This window comes from Phyllobates terribilis, unplaced genomic scaffold (assembly GCF_046119375.1).
Source record: "Phyllobates terribilis strain yellow unplaced genomic scaffold, ASM4611937v1 Scaffold_10__3_contigs__length_209671492, whole genome shotgun sequence".
Lineage (NCBI taxonomy): Eukaryota > Metazoa > Chordata > Amphibia > Anura > Dendrobatidae > Phyllobates > Phyllobates terribilis.
Genome location: NW_027362770.1, coordinates 26,435,688 through 26,452,090, shown reverse-complemented (window position 1 = coordinate 26,452,090; position 16,403 = coordinate 26,435,688). Strand labels below are relative to the sequence as shown.

General features: G+C 43.5%; 1 protein-coding gene across 1 annotated transcript in view; it reads left to right on the top strand.

Moving 5' to 3' along the window:
* The window catches only part of APBB3 (amyloid beta precursor protein binding family B member 3), a 246,464-nt gene that overhangs the window by 95,286 nt on the left and 134,775 nt on the right, over positions 1–16,403 (top strand). Inside the window, exon 7 of the mRNA XM_073650614.1 lies at positions 5,710–5,837. Coding sequence (XP_073506715.1) covers positions 5,710–5,837 — 128 coding nt within the window. The remainder of the gene's footprint in view (positions 1–5,709; positions 5,838–16,403) is intronic.

The window sequence follows — 16,403 nt, the reverse complement described above, 5'->3', positions numbered from 1 at the left end:
TCTGTCATATTGATGATCTCCTTTCTGTAGTTGAGGGGCACGTACTTTGGGGAGGGACAGCCATCCTCCTCTTTGGAGCAATTAGGTGATTGATATCTCTAGATCTCAACATAATTGTAATTAACATTAAAGAGGACCTCACACTTGGCATTAATATGTCATTTTTTACTGGTGTAAATGCCGCTGTTCTTCTGAATCTGGAGTTATTTTTTGTTCTTCCTCCTCTCCATTCTTGAGATATGACCCCCTTTTACTTTTTGCTCCCTGTATCTAAATCTAGTCTTGTTTCCAAAGGGACATGGTCCTGAGATACATGCCCACAAAGAAGAGTTAATGATCACGCTCCCTTGATACGGGGCCGTATCTTGGGAACAAAGAGACACAGTAAAAAAAAAACACAGGATTCAAGAGAACAGCGGCATTTACGCCATCGAAAATTACATACCGTATTTTTTGGACTATAAGACGCACAGATCCATAAGACACACCTAGGTTTTAGAGGAGGAAAATAGAAAAAAAATCTCATCCTGGTATATATGCCTCCCACCCATGCTGATATATATATGATCCTCATCCAGGTATATATGATCCCCATCCAGGTATATATGGCCCCCAATCCAGGTATATAAAGCCCCAATCCTGGTATAAATGGCCCCCAATCCAGGTATACATGGCCCCCAATCAAGGTATACATGATCCCCAATGCAGGTATACTTGGTCCCCAATGCAGGTATACATGGCACACCATCCAGCTATACATGGCCCCCATCCTAATCCTGGTATGCCTGGCCCCCTCATCCACATCCTGGTATACATGGCCCCTTCATCCCCATCCTGGTATACATGGCCCCTTCATCCCCATCCTGGTATACATGGCCCCTTCATCCCCATCCTGGTATACATGGCCCCCTCATCCCCATCCTGGTATACATGGCCCCCTCATCCCTATCCTGGTATACATGGCCCCCTCATCCCCATCCTGGTATGCATGGCCCCCTCATCCCCATCCTGGTATGCATGGCCCCCACATTTCAATCCTGGTATACATGGCCCCCTGATCCCCATCCTGGTATTCATGGCCCCCTCATCCCTATCCTGGTATACATGGCCCCCTCATCCTTATCCTGGTATACATGGCTCCCTCATCCCGATCCTAGTATGCATGGCCCCTCATCCTCATCCTGGTATGCATGGCCCCCAACACACTGCATACATAAAAAATAAACAATTCTCACCTTCCTGCCCTCTGCTCCAGCGCTGTGTCCTGTTCAGATGCCAGCAGCTGATCTCACCATGTAAGCATCGCATGACATCACTGCCATGCGCTCCCACACGCCACTATCAGCTGCCGGAATATTCACCGCTCTCCACGCCGGGGGTATGGGCATGGGGAGCAGTGAATATTCATTTTCTTTAATAGCGGGCACAGCGTTAGCTGCAGCAGCCTGCTACTGCCTCTGTGACCCGCTCCTCCATCGCTGCTCTCTCAGTTGCAGCCACAGCAGGTATATCCAGACTATAAGACACACCTACTATTTTCTCCAAAATTTTGGAGGAAAAAAGTGCGTCTTATAGTCCGAAAAATACAGTATGTATGGCAAGTGTCAGGTCCTCTTTATAGAGAACCTACAGTAAAAATTTGACTATACGGAACCACTGTATAGTCAATCATATCTGGTGCTCTCCTCATAAACTATCCTGCCACTGTTCTTGCCTTCTGGACCACAATCGCATCCACAGTCTCAGGCTTTCCTATGCATTACAAGTCTAGATGGACACAGTGCTGACAGAATTGGTGCTGGTGATCATGGGGCAGTGTACCAAGAAGAGGTGTATCTTAGACTTCCTAATTGTCTGTCTCTTCAGAGAGGAAGAGGAGCAGAACTCTAGCGCCACCTACAGGAAGTAGCAATCCTAGACGTCAGTAGTGACCCTTTAACGAGCCTTATCACATGATTTAGGAATATAAGCCAGAACCGGAAACTCAATTTGTAGACACTGTGTTTTGGGGTACTGCCCCTCATCAGTGCAAAGTGTGAGTTCTGGTTTGGCTGGATGAGAGGCTTCAGACCGGTATCTAAGAGATAGATTAGATTAGGCTACCTAAGAACACTCTTCACAGGGAAATCTGAGATTGTGGTGGCCATTGTGTGCAAATGGGGGGCCAGAATACACAAACAACAGTAAGATCAGTCATGTTTATTACAATTTTCATTTTGGTGTAGAGGATAGCTTTAAGCCACCAGGAGCTGAACAGACTGATATATAGTTATGTGGGAAAATATTCATTAGAACTTGTATTTTATTCATTTCATTCCCAGCTTTTTTATTATGCTTAGGAGTCCAGTGGGCGGTCCTACTAAGTGACTGACAGCTAGTGGGCCGTCCTTAGTGATCGACAGCTATTTCTGCATTCACAGTCAAGCAAGAAAGACTGTCAAGAAAACTATAAATGCTTTGTGTTTGACACCTGTGATGAAAAATTTGGCACAGGTGCTTCATAAATTTGGCATTTGATCCAAATGGCATATTTTTATATATTTACACCATAAAATTGGTGTAAATACATTAACAAATATGTTGCGGCCCTACCTACTGTGGGTTATGCAGAAGGCATCATTGGCTGTGGGTAGTGCATGTTGGTGTAAGATATTAAAAACCATCCATGATACAAGCTCAGGAATAGTTAGGTGATATTCCATGCTAGTTTTACTAAAATGCCCCTTATATACTGGATGCATTGTGTGTACGTGCGTATAGATGTTTGCCTCCAGTAGACATCTGACATCTTTAGGGTATGTTCACACTGCATCTTTTTCTAGCACTTAAAAACGTCTGTTTTTCAAGCAGAAGACTCTTCAGGAATCTTTCCTTTTCTCTGCAGTTTTGTAAACTGAAAGTGTCTTTTGTAAGTGTATTTTTTTGGCGCTGTTGCCTGAACCTTTTCTTTCCACCAACCTTTTTTGTACATTCTTTTTGCTTTTCTCCAATGTTTTTTGCACTCCATTAAGAATTAAACGGGTTGTCCCACAAACCAAATACTGACAATGAGGCCTTGGCCTTAGGCCATGGACCCACTATCAGTATTCGGTTAGTATTTTTCTCAGGGGTGAGGAACAATCAGAGAAAAGGTATAATAGAAACAACTCACCAATTCTGCATTTATCACCCACTCCTGGTTTTGGCTCCCACTCCTGAGAAAAAATACTGACCAAATACTGATAGTGGGGCCGTGGCCTTAAGGATATTGTAGAACACAGTGCCATTGTGGGATGGTAGGCATTCTTGACGACATCCAATGTCCGGCCACATATTTTCGTGCTATAGAGCCTCAGTCAGGAATAATCTATCTACAGTCCTTGGTATTGTTCAGAGTCAATAAATAGTAGACAAGTCTTAGGGTCCTCCAGTGATGGGGATTTCCATGCAGTTGTGGAGGAACTGAACCACTTGGACGCAGTATCCCCTAATTTCCAGGCAGTCCGACAGAAGGTTAAAAGGGTTCTTGGGCCCCTGTGACATTTAAGGCCCTCATCCAGGAATTCAAGTTGTACCGTATGTATTCTGGATGTTGTGTAATATGTACGGTGAAGAATATATAATTGTGTGGCTCCTTCAGTATAGGTAGGAGAAACATCTTTAGGGGCTTCCAAGGCTCCCAGTTCTCATCGCTTATAGATCCTACATCTGATTCCCCCTTATTTCTTGTCAATAGGGATGAGCGGACCAGTGGAAGTTCTGGTTCTGGTACCCAACCCGAACTTTATTCCAAAGTTCGGTTCGGGTACCAGAACTGTACCCAAACTTGAACCAGAACCGGAGCCCCATTCAAAAAATAGGGACCTGAACTTTTGATTTGGAAGATCTAGCTCTCTCTGCAATGGACTTCCCTTGGAGCTCCGAACATTGCAACGAACTACCGGGGAAAGTCCGTGTTTGGCATTTAGCACCGGACACTAACTGTCCGGTACGAATGCCGAACTTTTACGTCTGGGTTCGCTCATCTCTATGCGTCAGGTTATGTAGTGGTTCCGTGCTTCCTGCCAGAAAAACGGCATGTAAATGCCCAGATTCAGGTGGATGCAGTAGCACCTGGGACTATGGGAAGTCTAGCAGGACAGGGGCTGCACCAAGGAACAAGGGCTGAAGGCATGTCGTAATTGTAGGTAGCAAAAAAGGTAATTGTTTGGAAGGTTTAGCTCTTCTTTTAGCGTCTGGAAATGTTTAAGGTCCCCAGCCGGTGGCTTTTTTTTCCTGAAACAGCCATTATGTTTGTTTTCATGACGACACTGGAGTCTTTCTCCTGTATCTTCTAATGAAGCCACCTCAAGAATGAGCAGGTCACTTCTTTTAATTGCTCCAGGGTTTCCAATCTATGAAGCAGTTACAAAGTGACATAAGCCAGAACATGTGCACAGCATTATCGTTTTTACATTACTGTGTGTTATGTACATTTTTTTCTGTGGTTTTTCAGACTCTAACAGACGTCGTGTGCACATATCTTAACGCCGCCGGCTTATTCCTGAAGTGCCTTCGCATAGGAACTTCTAAGCAGGTCCGCCGGGAACTTAAAGATGTTGTGTGCACAAACCCCAAAACAGATTCAGGAAAATAAAAACTCATACAAAACCTCCCTAAAAAACAGCATTTCCTGAAGCGGTTTCTGCTTTTTGAATTCAGTATGAACATAGCGTGAGTTTTTTTGCTCAGTTTTCAGACAGAAACCCCAACTTTTGAGGAGTTTTCAGTTTTTGAGGAGGATTTTAGAGAGTTTACACTCCAAAAACTTAGCAAAAAGACTCAGCGTGTCCATAGCCTTAGGATATGTGCACGCAGAGTTTTATTAAGGAGTTTTTTGAGCATATTCTCTCCAAAGTACGGAACAAAAACGGCGTCACAAATTCTTGGAAAATGCTTCCAATTCATTTCTGTGAGAAAACCACTTTGAAAAACGACTTGCTATGCATAGGTTCAGGCTTTTGTTACTTCGTTTAACCGCTTCATGATTCGGAAACCATGGAGCAGTTTCCTACTTGGGTTTCCTACTTGGAATACGCTCTGCACTTAACAATAAAAGTCAATGGGAAACCCCTGAAGAATGACTGGATTTTTTTTGGATCGTTTTACCGTTGTTTTTGCTAAAAAAAAATACTGCTAGTGTTTTTTTCAATATTCAATTAAATAGAAAAACGTCCAGAAAATGACAGTAAAAGACATTACAAAAACCAATTGGAAAACCCTCCAAAATAATGCCAAAATACGCTCAGAAAATGACTGAAAAAGTACACAAAGAACGCTTCAGGAAAAAATCTCCAGAGTTAACTGAAGTGGCTTCTGCTTGCAAAACTTGTCGGGTTACTCGGAGTTTAAAAGTTGTTGTGTGCTCATAACCACTGAGCGGAAATTCCCCACATCCTCCTCAAAAACGCAAAACTCCTCAAAAACTTGTAGGTTCTGCTCGGAATACCCAGAAAAAAAGCTCTGTGTGCACATAGCCCAAAACAGGAACATTTGCTGAAGTGGCTTCTGCTTGACAACGGAACAGCCAGAGTATACTTGGGTTGTCCACACTGTAAGAAATGTCTACTGCATTACTGTAGAGTCTATGTTATCACTAGTATTTAGTAGAGCATGCTTGAATGTCAGATCTAAACCATATTTCCATTTCTGATTTCTGCATTATTTTCATTACTTTTATTTATATTTTAGGGACAAAATATGGTTATGATTTTAAAGAAAGATACAATGAGCTTGGTGGATCCATTAGATCACAGTTTAATACACTCTCAACCCATCATCAACATACGAGTATGGGGTGTTGGCTGCAATAATGGAAGGTATATAAGCTATTATTGTTCATTATCCGATGCTCTGCAGTATACAATACATGGAACAGAAATATTCATTATTCATAGTTGTTTAAGGAATGACTAATGTTGAGTTTTCATCCATATAAAGTATAATGATTTACCCCGTAAATACAGTGACATCCCTATAATATGGTGGCCTATGGATGTACTCAAGTCTAGAAAAACGAAGAATGAATCAAATTAGTACAATTATATTTTATACATTTTTCTATAATCATCTGATAATCCAGAATATTTCATATTCAAGCGTATATTTTCCACATCACTCTAGTATAGACTACTTGGTATAAATTATTTTTCCACTGTGCAATGAGCTTAGACATTTTACAACCACTGTCCCATCCAGATCTTATGGGCGATTTCTAACAAGCATTCACTTGATTGGAACCGAGCTGCAATACCACGTACAACCTATATACAAAAATGGCGCTGTTTCTGAAACCAAAAATATCACTTTTTTTTTCTCATCTTGTACACCCCTTTAAGATCTTAAAGGGAACGTGCCATGACAAAAATGCGATTTGCCTAAAGCCATAGCGCCCAATTCATCAAAGTTTTCACCCCCAAATGGGTGGAGCTGGGGCGGGTGCTCAGTCTTTGCCAATGCTCCCGGTGTCCGGTGTTGACTGCGGTGCCGATGTTACATCAACAGCTCGGCAGCCAATCAGTGAGCTCAGCAGCTCTGACAATGTACATGGAACCCTCCACCCCAGAGCCACTGACCTCACTGATTGGCTGTCGCTCTGCTGATGTGACATCACTGCCATAGCCAATATCGGACACCGGGGGCAGCACCAGCCACTCAGCTGCTGGACCTGGGGATGAGGAGTAAAGCCACATTGCTTTGTAGTATTAAAAATCTGCAGCCGGGGACAAATACAGTTTTCTGAAAGGGGACATCCCCTTTAATAAATTCATTTTTAAAAGCTCTCCCATGCTTTGCTTGAGGAGGACTCGACACTGGACAATTGGCAATGTCTGGGTAGTATTTAGTTGTAGCTCAGTTTAATGCTAAAATATTGGAAATGTTTGCTTCTGTATTGAAGGAGCCCTGCACAAGGCATCAATAATAATATATCTGTCCTGTATCTTCCTGCTAAAACTAGGTCAAGGGCAACTGATGCAATCCTTTAGATGCCACATTAAAAATACCAATATTATACATGGCACAAGGTTACAGAGCTATCGTATGTCATTTACAGTGCTGGTGTCCTCTTATATGTAACAGGAGCCGACAGGCCCTCTATGACAGCAGTACTCAGAAGCAACTGCAACCTTGAGTTAACTTTTTCCTTGTGTACTTAAAGGGAATCTGTCACTAGGTTTTTGCTATCCCATCTGAGAGCCGCATGATGTAGGGGCAGAAACCCTGATTCCAGCGATGTGTCACTTACTGAACTGCTTTCTGCAAATTTGATAAGATTCGATTTTTCTCTGCTGCAAATCTGCCAGGTCTTTGAATTCTGAGCTCTGCATAACCCCGCCGACACCACTAATTGGCAGCTTTCTGTGTACACTGTGCATAGGCAGAAATCTGTCAATCCGTGGTGAGGGTGGGGTTTTAAAGAGATTATGAATATGAAGGACTACATTGCAGCAGGTTTACTAGTTCTAGGACTACATGGCAGCAGGTTTACTAGTTCTAGGACTACATGGCAGCAGGTTTACTAGTTCTAGGACTCCATGGCAGCAGGTTTACTAGTTCTAGGACTCCATGGCAGCAGGTTTACTAGTTCTAGGACTACATGACAGTAGGTTTACTAGTTCTAGGACTCCATGGCAGCAGGTTTACTAGTTCTAGGACTCCATGGCAGCAGGTTTACTAGTTCTAGGACTACGTGGCAGCAGGTTTACTAGTTCTAGGACTCCATGGCAGCAGGTTTACTAGTTCTAGGACTCCATGGCAGCAGGTTTACTAGTTCTAGGATTACATGGCAGCAGGTTTACTAGTTCTAGGATTACATGGCAGCAGGTTTACTAGTTCTAGGACTCCATGGCAGCAGGTTTACTAGTTCTAGGACTCCATGGCAGCAGGTTTACTAGTTCTAGGACTCCATGGCAGCAGGTTTACTAGTTCTAGGACTCCATGGCAGCAGGATTACTAGTTCTAGGACTCCATGGCAGCAGGTTTACTAGTTCTAGGACTCCATGGCAGCAGGTTTACTAGTTCTAGGACTCCATTGCAGCAGGTTTACTAGTTCTAGGACTCCATGGCAGCAGGTTTACTAGTTCTAGGACTACATGACAGCAGGTTTACTAGTTCTAGGACTACATGGCAGCAGGTTTACTAGTTCTAGGACTACATGACAGCAGGTTTACTAGTTCTAGGACTCCATGGCAGCAGGTTTACTAGTTCTAGGACTACATGACAGCAGGTTTACTAGTTCTAGGACTACATGGCAGCAGGTTTACTAGTTCTAGGATTACATGGCAGCTGGTTTACTAGTTCTAGGATTACATGGCAGCAGGATTACTGGTTCGAGGACTACATGGCAGCAGGTTTACTAGTTCTAGGACTACATGGCAGCAGGTTTACTAGTTCTAGTATTACATGACAGCTGGTTTACTAGTTCTAGGATTACATGGCAGCAGGATTACTGGTTCGAGGACTACATGGCAGCAGGTTTACTAGTTCTAGGATTACATGGCAGCAGGTTTACTAGTTCTAGGATTACATGGCAGCAGGATTACTAGTTCTAGGATTACATGGCAGCCGGATTACTAGTTCTAGGACCCCATGGCAGCAGGTTTACTGGTTCTAGGACTCCATGGCAGCAGGTTTACTAGTTCTAGGATTACATGGCAGCAGGTTTACTAGTTCTAGGATTACATGGCAGCAGGATTACTAGTTCTAGGACTACATGGCAGCAGGATTACTGGTTCTAGGACTACATGGCAGCAGGATTACTAGTTCTAGGATTACATGGCAGCAGGTTTACTAGTTCTAGGACTACATGGCAGCAGGTTTACTAGTTCTAGGACTACATGACAGCAGGTTTACTAGTTCTAGGACTACATGGCAGCAGGTTTACTAGTTCTAGGATTACATGGCAGCTGGTTTACTAGTTCTAGGATTACATGGCAGCAGGATTACTAGTTCTAGGACTACATGGCAGCAGGATTACTGGTTCTAGGACTACATGGCAGCAGGATTACTAGTTCTAGGATTACATGGCAGCAGGTTTACTAGTTCTAGGACTCCATGGCAGCAGGTTTACTAGTTCTAGGACTACATGACAGCAGGTTTACTAGTTCTAGGACTACATGGCAGCAGGTTTACTAGTTCTAGGATTACATGGCAGCTGGTTTACTAGTTCTAGGATTACATGGCAGCAGGATTACTGGTTCGAGGACTACATGGCAGCAGGTTTACTAGTTCTAGGATTACATGGCAGCAGGTTTACTAGTTCTAGGATTACATGGCAGCAGGATTACTAGTTCTAGGATTACATGGCAGCCGGATTACTAGTTCTAGGACCCCATGGCAGCAGGTTTACTGGTTCTAGGACTCCATGGCAGCAGGTTTACTAGTTCTAGGATTACATGGCAGCAGGTTTACTAGTTCTAGGACTACATGGCAGCAGGTTTACTAGTTCTAGGACTACATGACAGCAGGTTTACTAGTTCTAGGACTACATGGCAGCAGGTTTACTAGTTCTAGGATTACATGGCAGCTGGTTTACTAGTTCTAGGATTACATGGCAGCAGGATTACTAGTTCTAGGACTACATGGCAGCAGGATTACTGGTTCTAGGACTACATGGCAGCAGGATTACTAGTTCTAGGATTACATGGCAGCAGGTTTACTAGTTCTAGGACTCCATGGCAGCAGGTTTACTAGTTCTAGGACTACATGACAGCAGCTTTACTAGTTCTAGGACTACATGGCAGCAGGTTTACTAGTTCTAGGATTACATGGCAGCTGGTTTACTAGTTCTAGGATTACATGGCAGCAGGATTACTGGTTCGAGGACTACATGGCAGCAGGTTTACTAGTTCTAGGATTACATGGCAGCAGGTTTACTAGTTCTAGGATTACATGGCAGCAGGATTACTAGTTCTAGGATTACATGGCAGCCGGATTACTAGTTCTAGGACCCCATGGCAGCAGGTTTACTGGTTCTAGGACTCCATGGCAGCAGGTTTACTAGTTCTAGGATTACATGGCAGCAGGTTTACTAGTTCTAGGATTACATGGCAGCAGGATTACTAGTTCTAGGACTACATGGCAGCAGGATTACTGGTTCTAGGACTACATAGCAGCAGGATTACTAGTTCTAGGATTACATGGCAGCAGGTTTACTAGTTCTAGGACTACATGGCAGCAGGTTTACGAGTTCTAGGACTACATGACAGTAGGTTTACTAGTTCTAGGACTACATAGCAGCAGGTTTACTAGTTCTAGGATTACATGGCAGCAGGTTTACTAGTTCTAGGACTCCATGGCAGCAGGTTTACTAGTTCTAGGACTCCATGGCAGCAGGTTTACTAGTTCTAGGATTACATGGCAGCAGGTTTACTAGTTCTAGGACCCCATGGCCGCAGGTTTACGAGTTCTAGGACTACATGACAGTAGGTTTACTAGTTCTAGGACTACATAGCAGCAGGTTTACTAGTTCTAGGATTACATGGCAGCAGGTTTACTAGTTCTAGGACTCCATGGCAGCAGGTTTACTAGTTCTAGGACTCCATGGCAGCAGGTTTACTAGTTCTAGGATTACATGGCAGCAGGTTTACTAGCTCTAGGATTACATGGCAGCAGGTTTACTAGTTCTAGGATTACATGGCAGCAGGTTTACTAGTTCTAGGATTACATGGCAGCAGGTTTACTAGTTCTAGGATTACATGGCAGCAGGATTACTGGTTCTAGGACTACATGGCAGCAGGTTTACTAGTTCTAGGATTACATGGCAGCAGGTTTACTAGTTCTAGGATTACATGGCAGCAGGATTACTAGTTCTAGGATTACATGGCAGCAGGTTTACTAGTTCTAGGATTACATGGCAGCAGGTTTACTAGTTCTAGGATTACATGGCAGCAGGATTACTGGTTCTAGGACTACATGGCAGCAGGTTTACTAGTTCTAGGATTACATGGCAGCAGGTTTACTAGTTCTAGGATTACATGGCAGCAGGTTTACTAGTTCTAGGATTACATGGCAGCAGGTTTACTAGTTCTAGGATTACATGGCAGCAGGTTTACTAGTTCTAGGATTACATGGCAGCAGGATTACTGGTTCTAGGACTACATGGCAGCAGGTTTACTAGTTCTAGGACTCCATGGCAGCAGGTTTACTAGTTCTAGGATTACATGGCAGCAGGTTTACTAGCTCTAGGATTACATGGCAGCAGGATTACTAGTTCTAGGATTACATGGCAGCAGGATTACTAGTTCTAGGATTACATGGCAGCAGGTTTACTGGTTCTAGGACTCCATGGCAGCAGGTTTACTAGTTCTAAGATTACATGGCAGCAGGTTTACTAGTTCTAGGATTACATGGCAGCAGGTTTACTAGTTCTAGGATTGCATGGCAGCAGGTTTACTAGTTCTAGGACTACATGGCAGCAGGATTACTGGTTCTAGGACTACGTCAGCAGGTTTACTAGTTCTAAGATTACATGGCAGCAGGTTTACTAGTTCTAGGACTACATGGCAGCAGGATTACTGGTTCTAGGATTACATGGCAGCAGGTTTACTAGTTCTAGGACTACATGGCAGCAGGATTACTAGTTCTAGGACTACATGGCCGCAGGTTTACTAGTTCTAGGACTACATGACAGTAGGTTTACTAGTTCTAGGACTACATAGCAGCAGGTTTACTAGTTCTAGGATTACATGGCAGCAGGTTTACTAGTTCTAGGACTACATGGCAGCAAGTTTACTAGTTCTAGGACTCCATGGCAGCAGGTTTACTAGTTCTAGGATTACATGGCAGCAGGTTTACTTGTTCTAGGATTACATGGCAGCAGGTTTACTAGTTCTAGGATTACATGGCAGCAGGTTTACTAGTTCTAGGATTACATGGCAGCAGGATTACTGATTCTAGGACTACATGGCAGCAGGATTACTGGTTCTAGGACTACTTCAGCAGGTTTACTAGTTCTAGGATTACATGGCAGCAGGTTTACTAGTTCTAGGACTACATGGCAGCAGGATTACTAGTTCTAGGACTACATGGCCGCAGGTTTACTAGTTCTAGGACTACATGACAGTAGGTTTACTAGTTCTAGGACTACATAGCAGCAGGTTTACTAGTTCTAGGATTACATGGCAGCAGGTTTACTAGTTCCAGGACTACATGGCAGCAAGTTTACTAGTTCTAGGACTCCATGGCAGCAGGTTTACTAGTTCTAGGATTACATGGCAGCAGGTTTACTAGTTCTAGGACTACATGGCAGCAGGTTTACTGGTTCTAGGACTCCATGGCAGCAGGTTTACTAGTTCTAGGATTACATGGCAGCAGGTTTACTAGTTCTAGGATTGCATGGCAGCAGGTTTACTAGTTCTAGGACTACATGGCAGCAGGATTACTGGTTCTAGGACTACGTCAGCAGGTTTACTAGTTCTAGGATTACATGGCAGCAGGTTTACTGGTTCTAGGACTACATGGCAGCAGGATTACTGGTTCTAGGATTACATGGCAGCTGGTTTACTAGTTCTAGGACTACATGGCAGCAGGATTACTAGTTCTAGGACTACATGGCCACAGGTTTACTAGTTCTAGGACTACATGACAGTAGGTTTACTAGTTCTAGGACTACATAGCAGCAGGTTTACTAGTTCTAGGATTACATGGCAGCAGGTTTACTAGTTCTAGGACTACATGGCAGCAAGTTTACTAGTTCTAGGACTCCATGGCAGCAGGTTTACTAGTTCTAGGATTACATGGCAGCAGGTTTACTAGTTCTAGGATTACATGGCAGCAGGTTTACTAGTTCTAGGATTACATGGCAGCAGGATTACTGATTCTAGGATTTCATGGCAGCAGGTTTACTAGTTCTAGGACTACATGGCAGCAGGATTACTAGTTCTAGGACTCCATGGCAGCAGGTTTACTAGTTCTAGGACTCCATGGCAGCAGGTTTACTAGTTCTAGGACTCCATGGCAGCAGGTTTACTAGTTCTGGGACTACATGGCAGCAGGATTACTGATTCTAGGATTTCATGGCAGCAGGTTTACTAGTTCTAGGACTACATGGCAGCAGGATTACTAGTTCTAGGACTACATGGCAGCAGGTTTACTAGTTCTAGGACTACATGGCAGCAGGTTTACTAGTTCTAGGACTCCATGGCAGCAGGTTTACTAGTTCTGGGACTACATGGCAGCAGGATTACTGATTCTAGGATTTCATGGCAGCAGGTTTACTAGTTCTAGGACTACATGGCAGCAGGATTACTAGTTCTAGGACTACATGGCAGCAGGTTTACTAGTTCTAGGACTACGTGGCAGCAGGTTTACTAGTTCTAGGATTACATGGCAGCAGGTTTACTAGTTCTAGGACTACATGGCAGCAGGTTTACTAGTTCTAGGATTACATGGCAGCAGGTTTACTAGTTCTAGGATTACATGGCAGCAGGATTACTAGTTCTAAGATTACATGGCAGCAGGATTACTAGTTCTAGGACTCCATGGCAGCAGGTTTACTGGTTCTAGGACTCCATGGCAGCAGGTTTACTAGTTCTAGGATTACATGGCATCAGGTTTACTAGTTCTAGGATTACATGGCAGCAGGATTACTAGTTCTAGGATTACATGGCAGCAAGATTACTAGTTCTAGGATTACATGGCAGCAAGATTACTAGTTCTAGGACTCCATGGCAGCAGGTTTCCTGGTTCTAGGACTCCATGGCAGCAGGTTTACTAGTTCTAGGATTACATGGCAGCAGGTTTACTAGTTCTAGGATTACATGGCAGCAGGTTTACTAGTTCTAGGACTACATGGCAGCTGGATTACTGGTTTTAGGACTACATGGCAGCAGGTTTACTAGTTCTAGGATTACATGGCAGCAGGATTACTAGTTCTAGGATTACATGGCAGCAGGATTACTAGTTCTAGGATTACATGGCAGCAAGATTACTAGTTCTAGGACTCCATGGCAGCAGGTTTCCTGGTTCTAGGACTCCATGGCAGCAGGTTTACTAGTTCTAGGATTACATGGCAGCAGGTTTACTAGTTCTAGGATTACATGGCAGCAGGTTTACTAGTTCTAGGACTACATGGCAGCTGGATTACTGGTTTTAGGACTACATGGCAGCAGGTTTACTAGTTCTAGGATTACATGGCAGCAGGTTTACTAGTTCTAGGACTACATGACAGTAGGTTTACTAGTTATAGGACTACATGGCAGAAGGTTTACTAGTTCGATAGTGATAATATCTTGATGATGAAACAGTGATTTTATGAAAACTACAGCAAGCAGCCCAGTAAGTGACATATCACTGGAATCAGGGTCTCTGACTCTACATTATGCTGCTCTCCAATTAGGTGTCAAAAACCTGGTGACACATTCCTCTTAGCTATCCTCTCTGCTGACATGTCTTTGAAATAACAAGCTTAGAACATTTGTTTTAGATGTCTGCACTGTACCATTCCTCCTGGTGTCTAACTAGTGGTAACAGTGTGCTGGTACATACCCTACAAAAAAAAAAATCTTCCCAAATTGTGTTTAATGTAAAGTGCATGCATTTCCTAAAAACACGTTGATGAAACTGGCAGGTTCTATTGAAAAGGTCCACCATACATAATATACAGGTCCCCTATACATAATATACAGAGGAAGTGATCGTTTTCAGGCATTTATTATCTTGACCAACAATCAGCTAATGTTTAATACGTTTATAAAAGCGGCTTTTCTTTCTTTTTCTTTTGCCTTGTCTTCTTCCTTGAATCATGAAGGGACAGGTAAGCCACTACTTTTCTAGCATCATCCTTCATTGAATTGTGTACTTTTCACAATGCGATCCTATAATAGCCATAGTTGTTCATGTTAAGTAAATTTATTTTATTCCGCTTTACACAATTTGCTGTTTATGAAGGTGAAAAAGTAGAAAGCTGTAGAAAGTGTGGCCTGTGATGTGGTAGTCACACAATCTGGTGCGGCCATGTATTCAGCCCTTGCGCACCTGAAAGAGACATAAATTTAAAGGGGTGGTCCAAAATCCAACTTAATTTTCATCCTAAATCCCAATCTATTTAATGCCATAATCTATACGATTTTCTAATATACTTGAATTAAAAATTCCCTATCCCACCCTAACTTGACTTTTTAGCGCTTTTCTTTTTTTTTTTACTACTTCCTTTTTGATGATGTTTCGTTTGAGAATCCCCATTTCATGCTGGGATACTCAATCAAAGCGTCATCAGGATAAGAGGCTACAGCTCCTGTCCCCTCCCTAAAACGAAGCGTCATCTGTGATCTATGTTCCCGGGTCTGGGCTAGTCCCTGTGCGATGTGCACAAAGACAGCACGCTCTCTCACCAGCTCAGATCAATAGTAAAGAGCCGGCAACAGAGCGCACTGTTAGGCTATGTGCCCACGATGCAGAAATGCTCAGGATTTTTGCCTGTGCGTTTCTGCATCTCCCTGGCAGAAAATAACACATGTGGATTGTACATACGGATTGTACATACGGATTGTACATGCGTTTTTCCTGCCAGGGACATGCGGATGTGAAGCGTTCTTCACATGCATTTCCGCATGCGGGTGTCAAGCGCTTTCCAAGCGATTTTAGCATCACCTGGAAAGTGCTTGTCAACTTGGTCACACTATATAAATCCATGCAACCGGCATGGATTTATATAGTGTGACCGAAAGAATGGTAAAAAATAAAAAAAATAAATCTATACTTACCTTCCGATGGACCCCAGAGTCTTGCTTCACTCGGTGCTGACTGCTGGCAGATCGCGGTACACTGAAGGACCTGCCGACGTCAGCGTCGCGTGACCCGTCACATGACTATGACGTCAGCGCAGGTCCTACAGTCCATCGCGATTTGCCGGCATGAGAGGAGGAGCGCAGCGGGGGCCGCCGGAAGGCAAGTATCATATTTAGTTTTTATTTTATTCTTTTTTTCACAGTTTCTATGGTACCCGGGTCCGGAGGAGAGTCCGCACATTGGAACGCGTGGATTGCGCATCTACATATACAGTGATGCGTAATCCATGCGTTCTAATGCAAGTCAATGGCGGCGAAAACGCAGCACTTCTGCAAAATAATTGGTAGTGCTGCTTTTTTTTCCGCAATGATAATCCGCAGCGGAAATTTCCGCAGCATGTGCACAGCACATGCGGATTATCATTGGGGAACATGGCAGGCCTTCTACCATGCGTTTTTTAAGCGTTTCTGCAGAGGAATCGCCGCTGCGGACACGCTTAAAAAACGCATCGTGGGTACACAGCCTTAGAAAAGGTCCGTTATCAGCATCAGTTTTATTTAGAGTTTTATTTATTGAATATGTCATTGTAAATTTGGATTTCTCACCCCACGTAATAATGGCTTTGTGATCTAACTCCGTGTGTGACAGTAATGGAA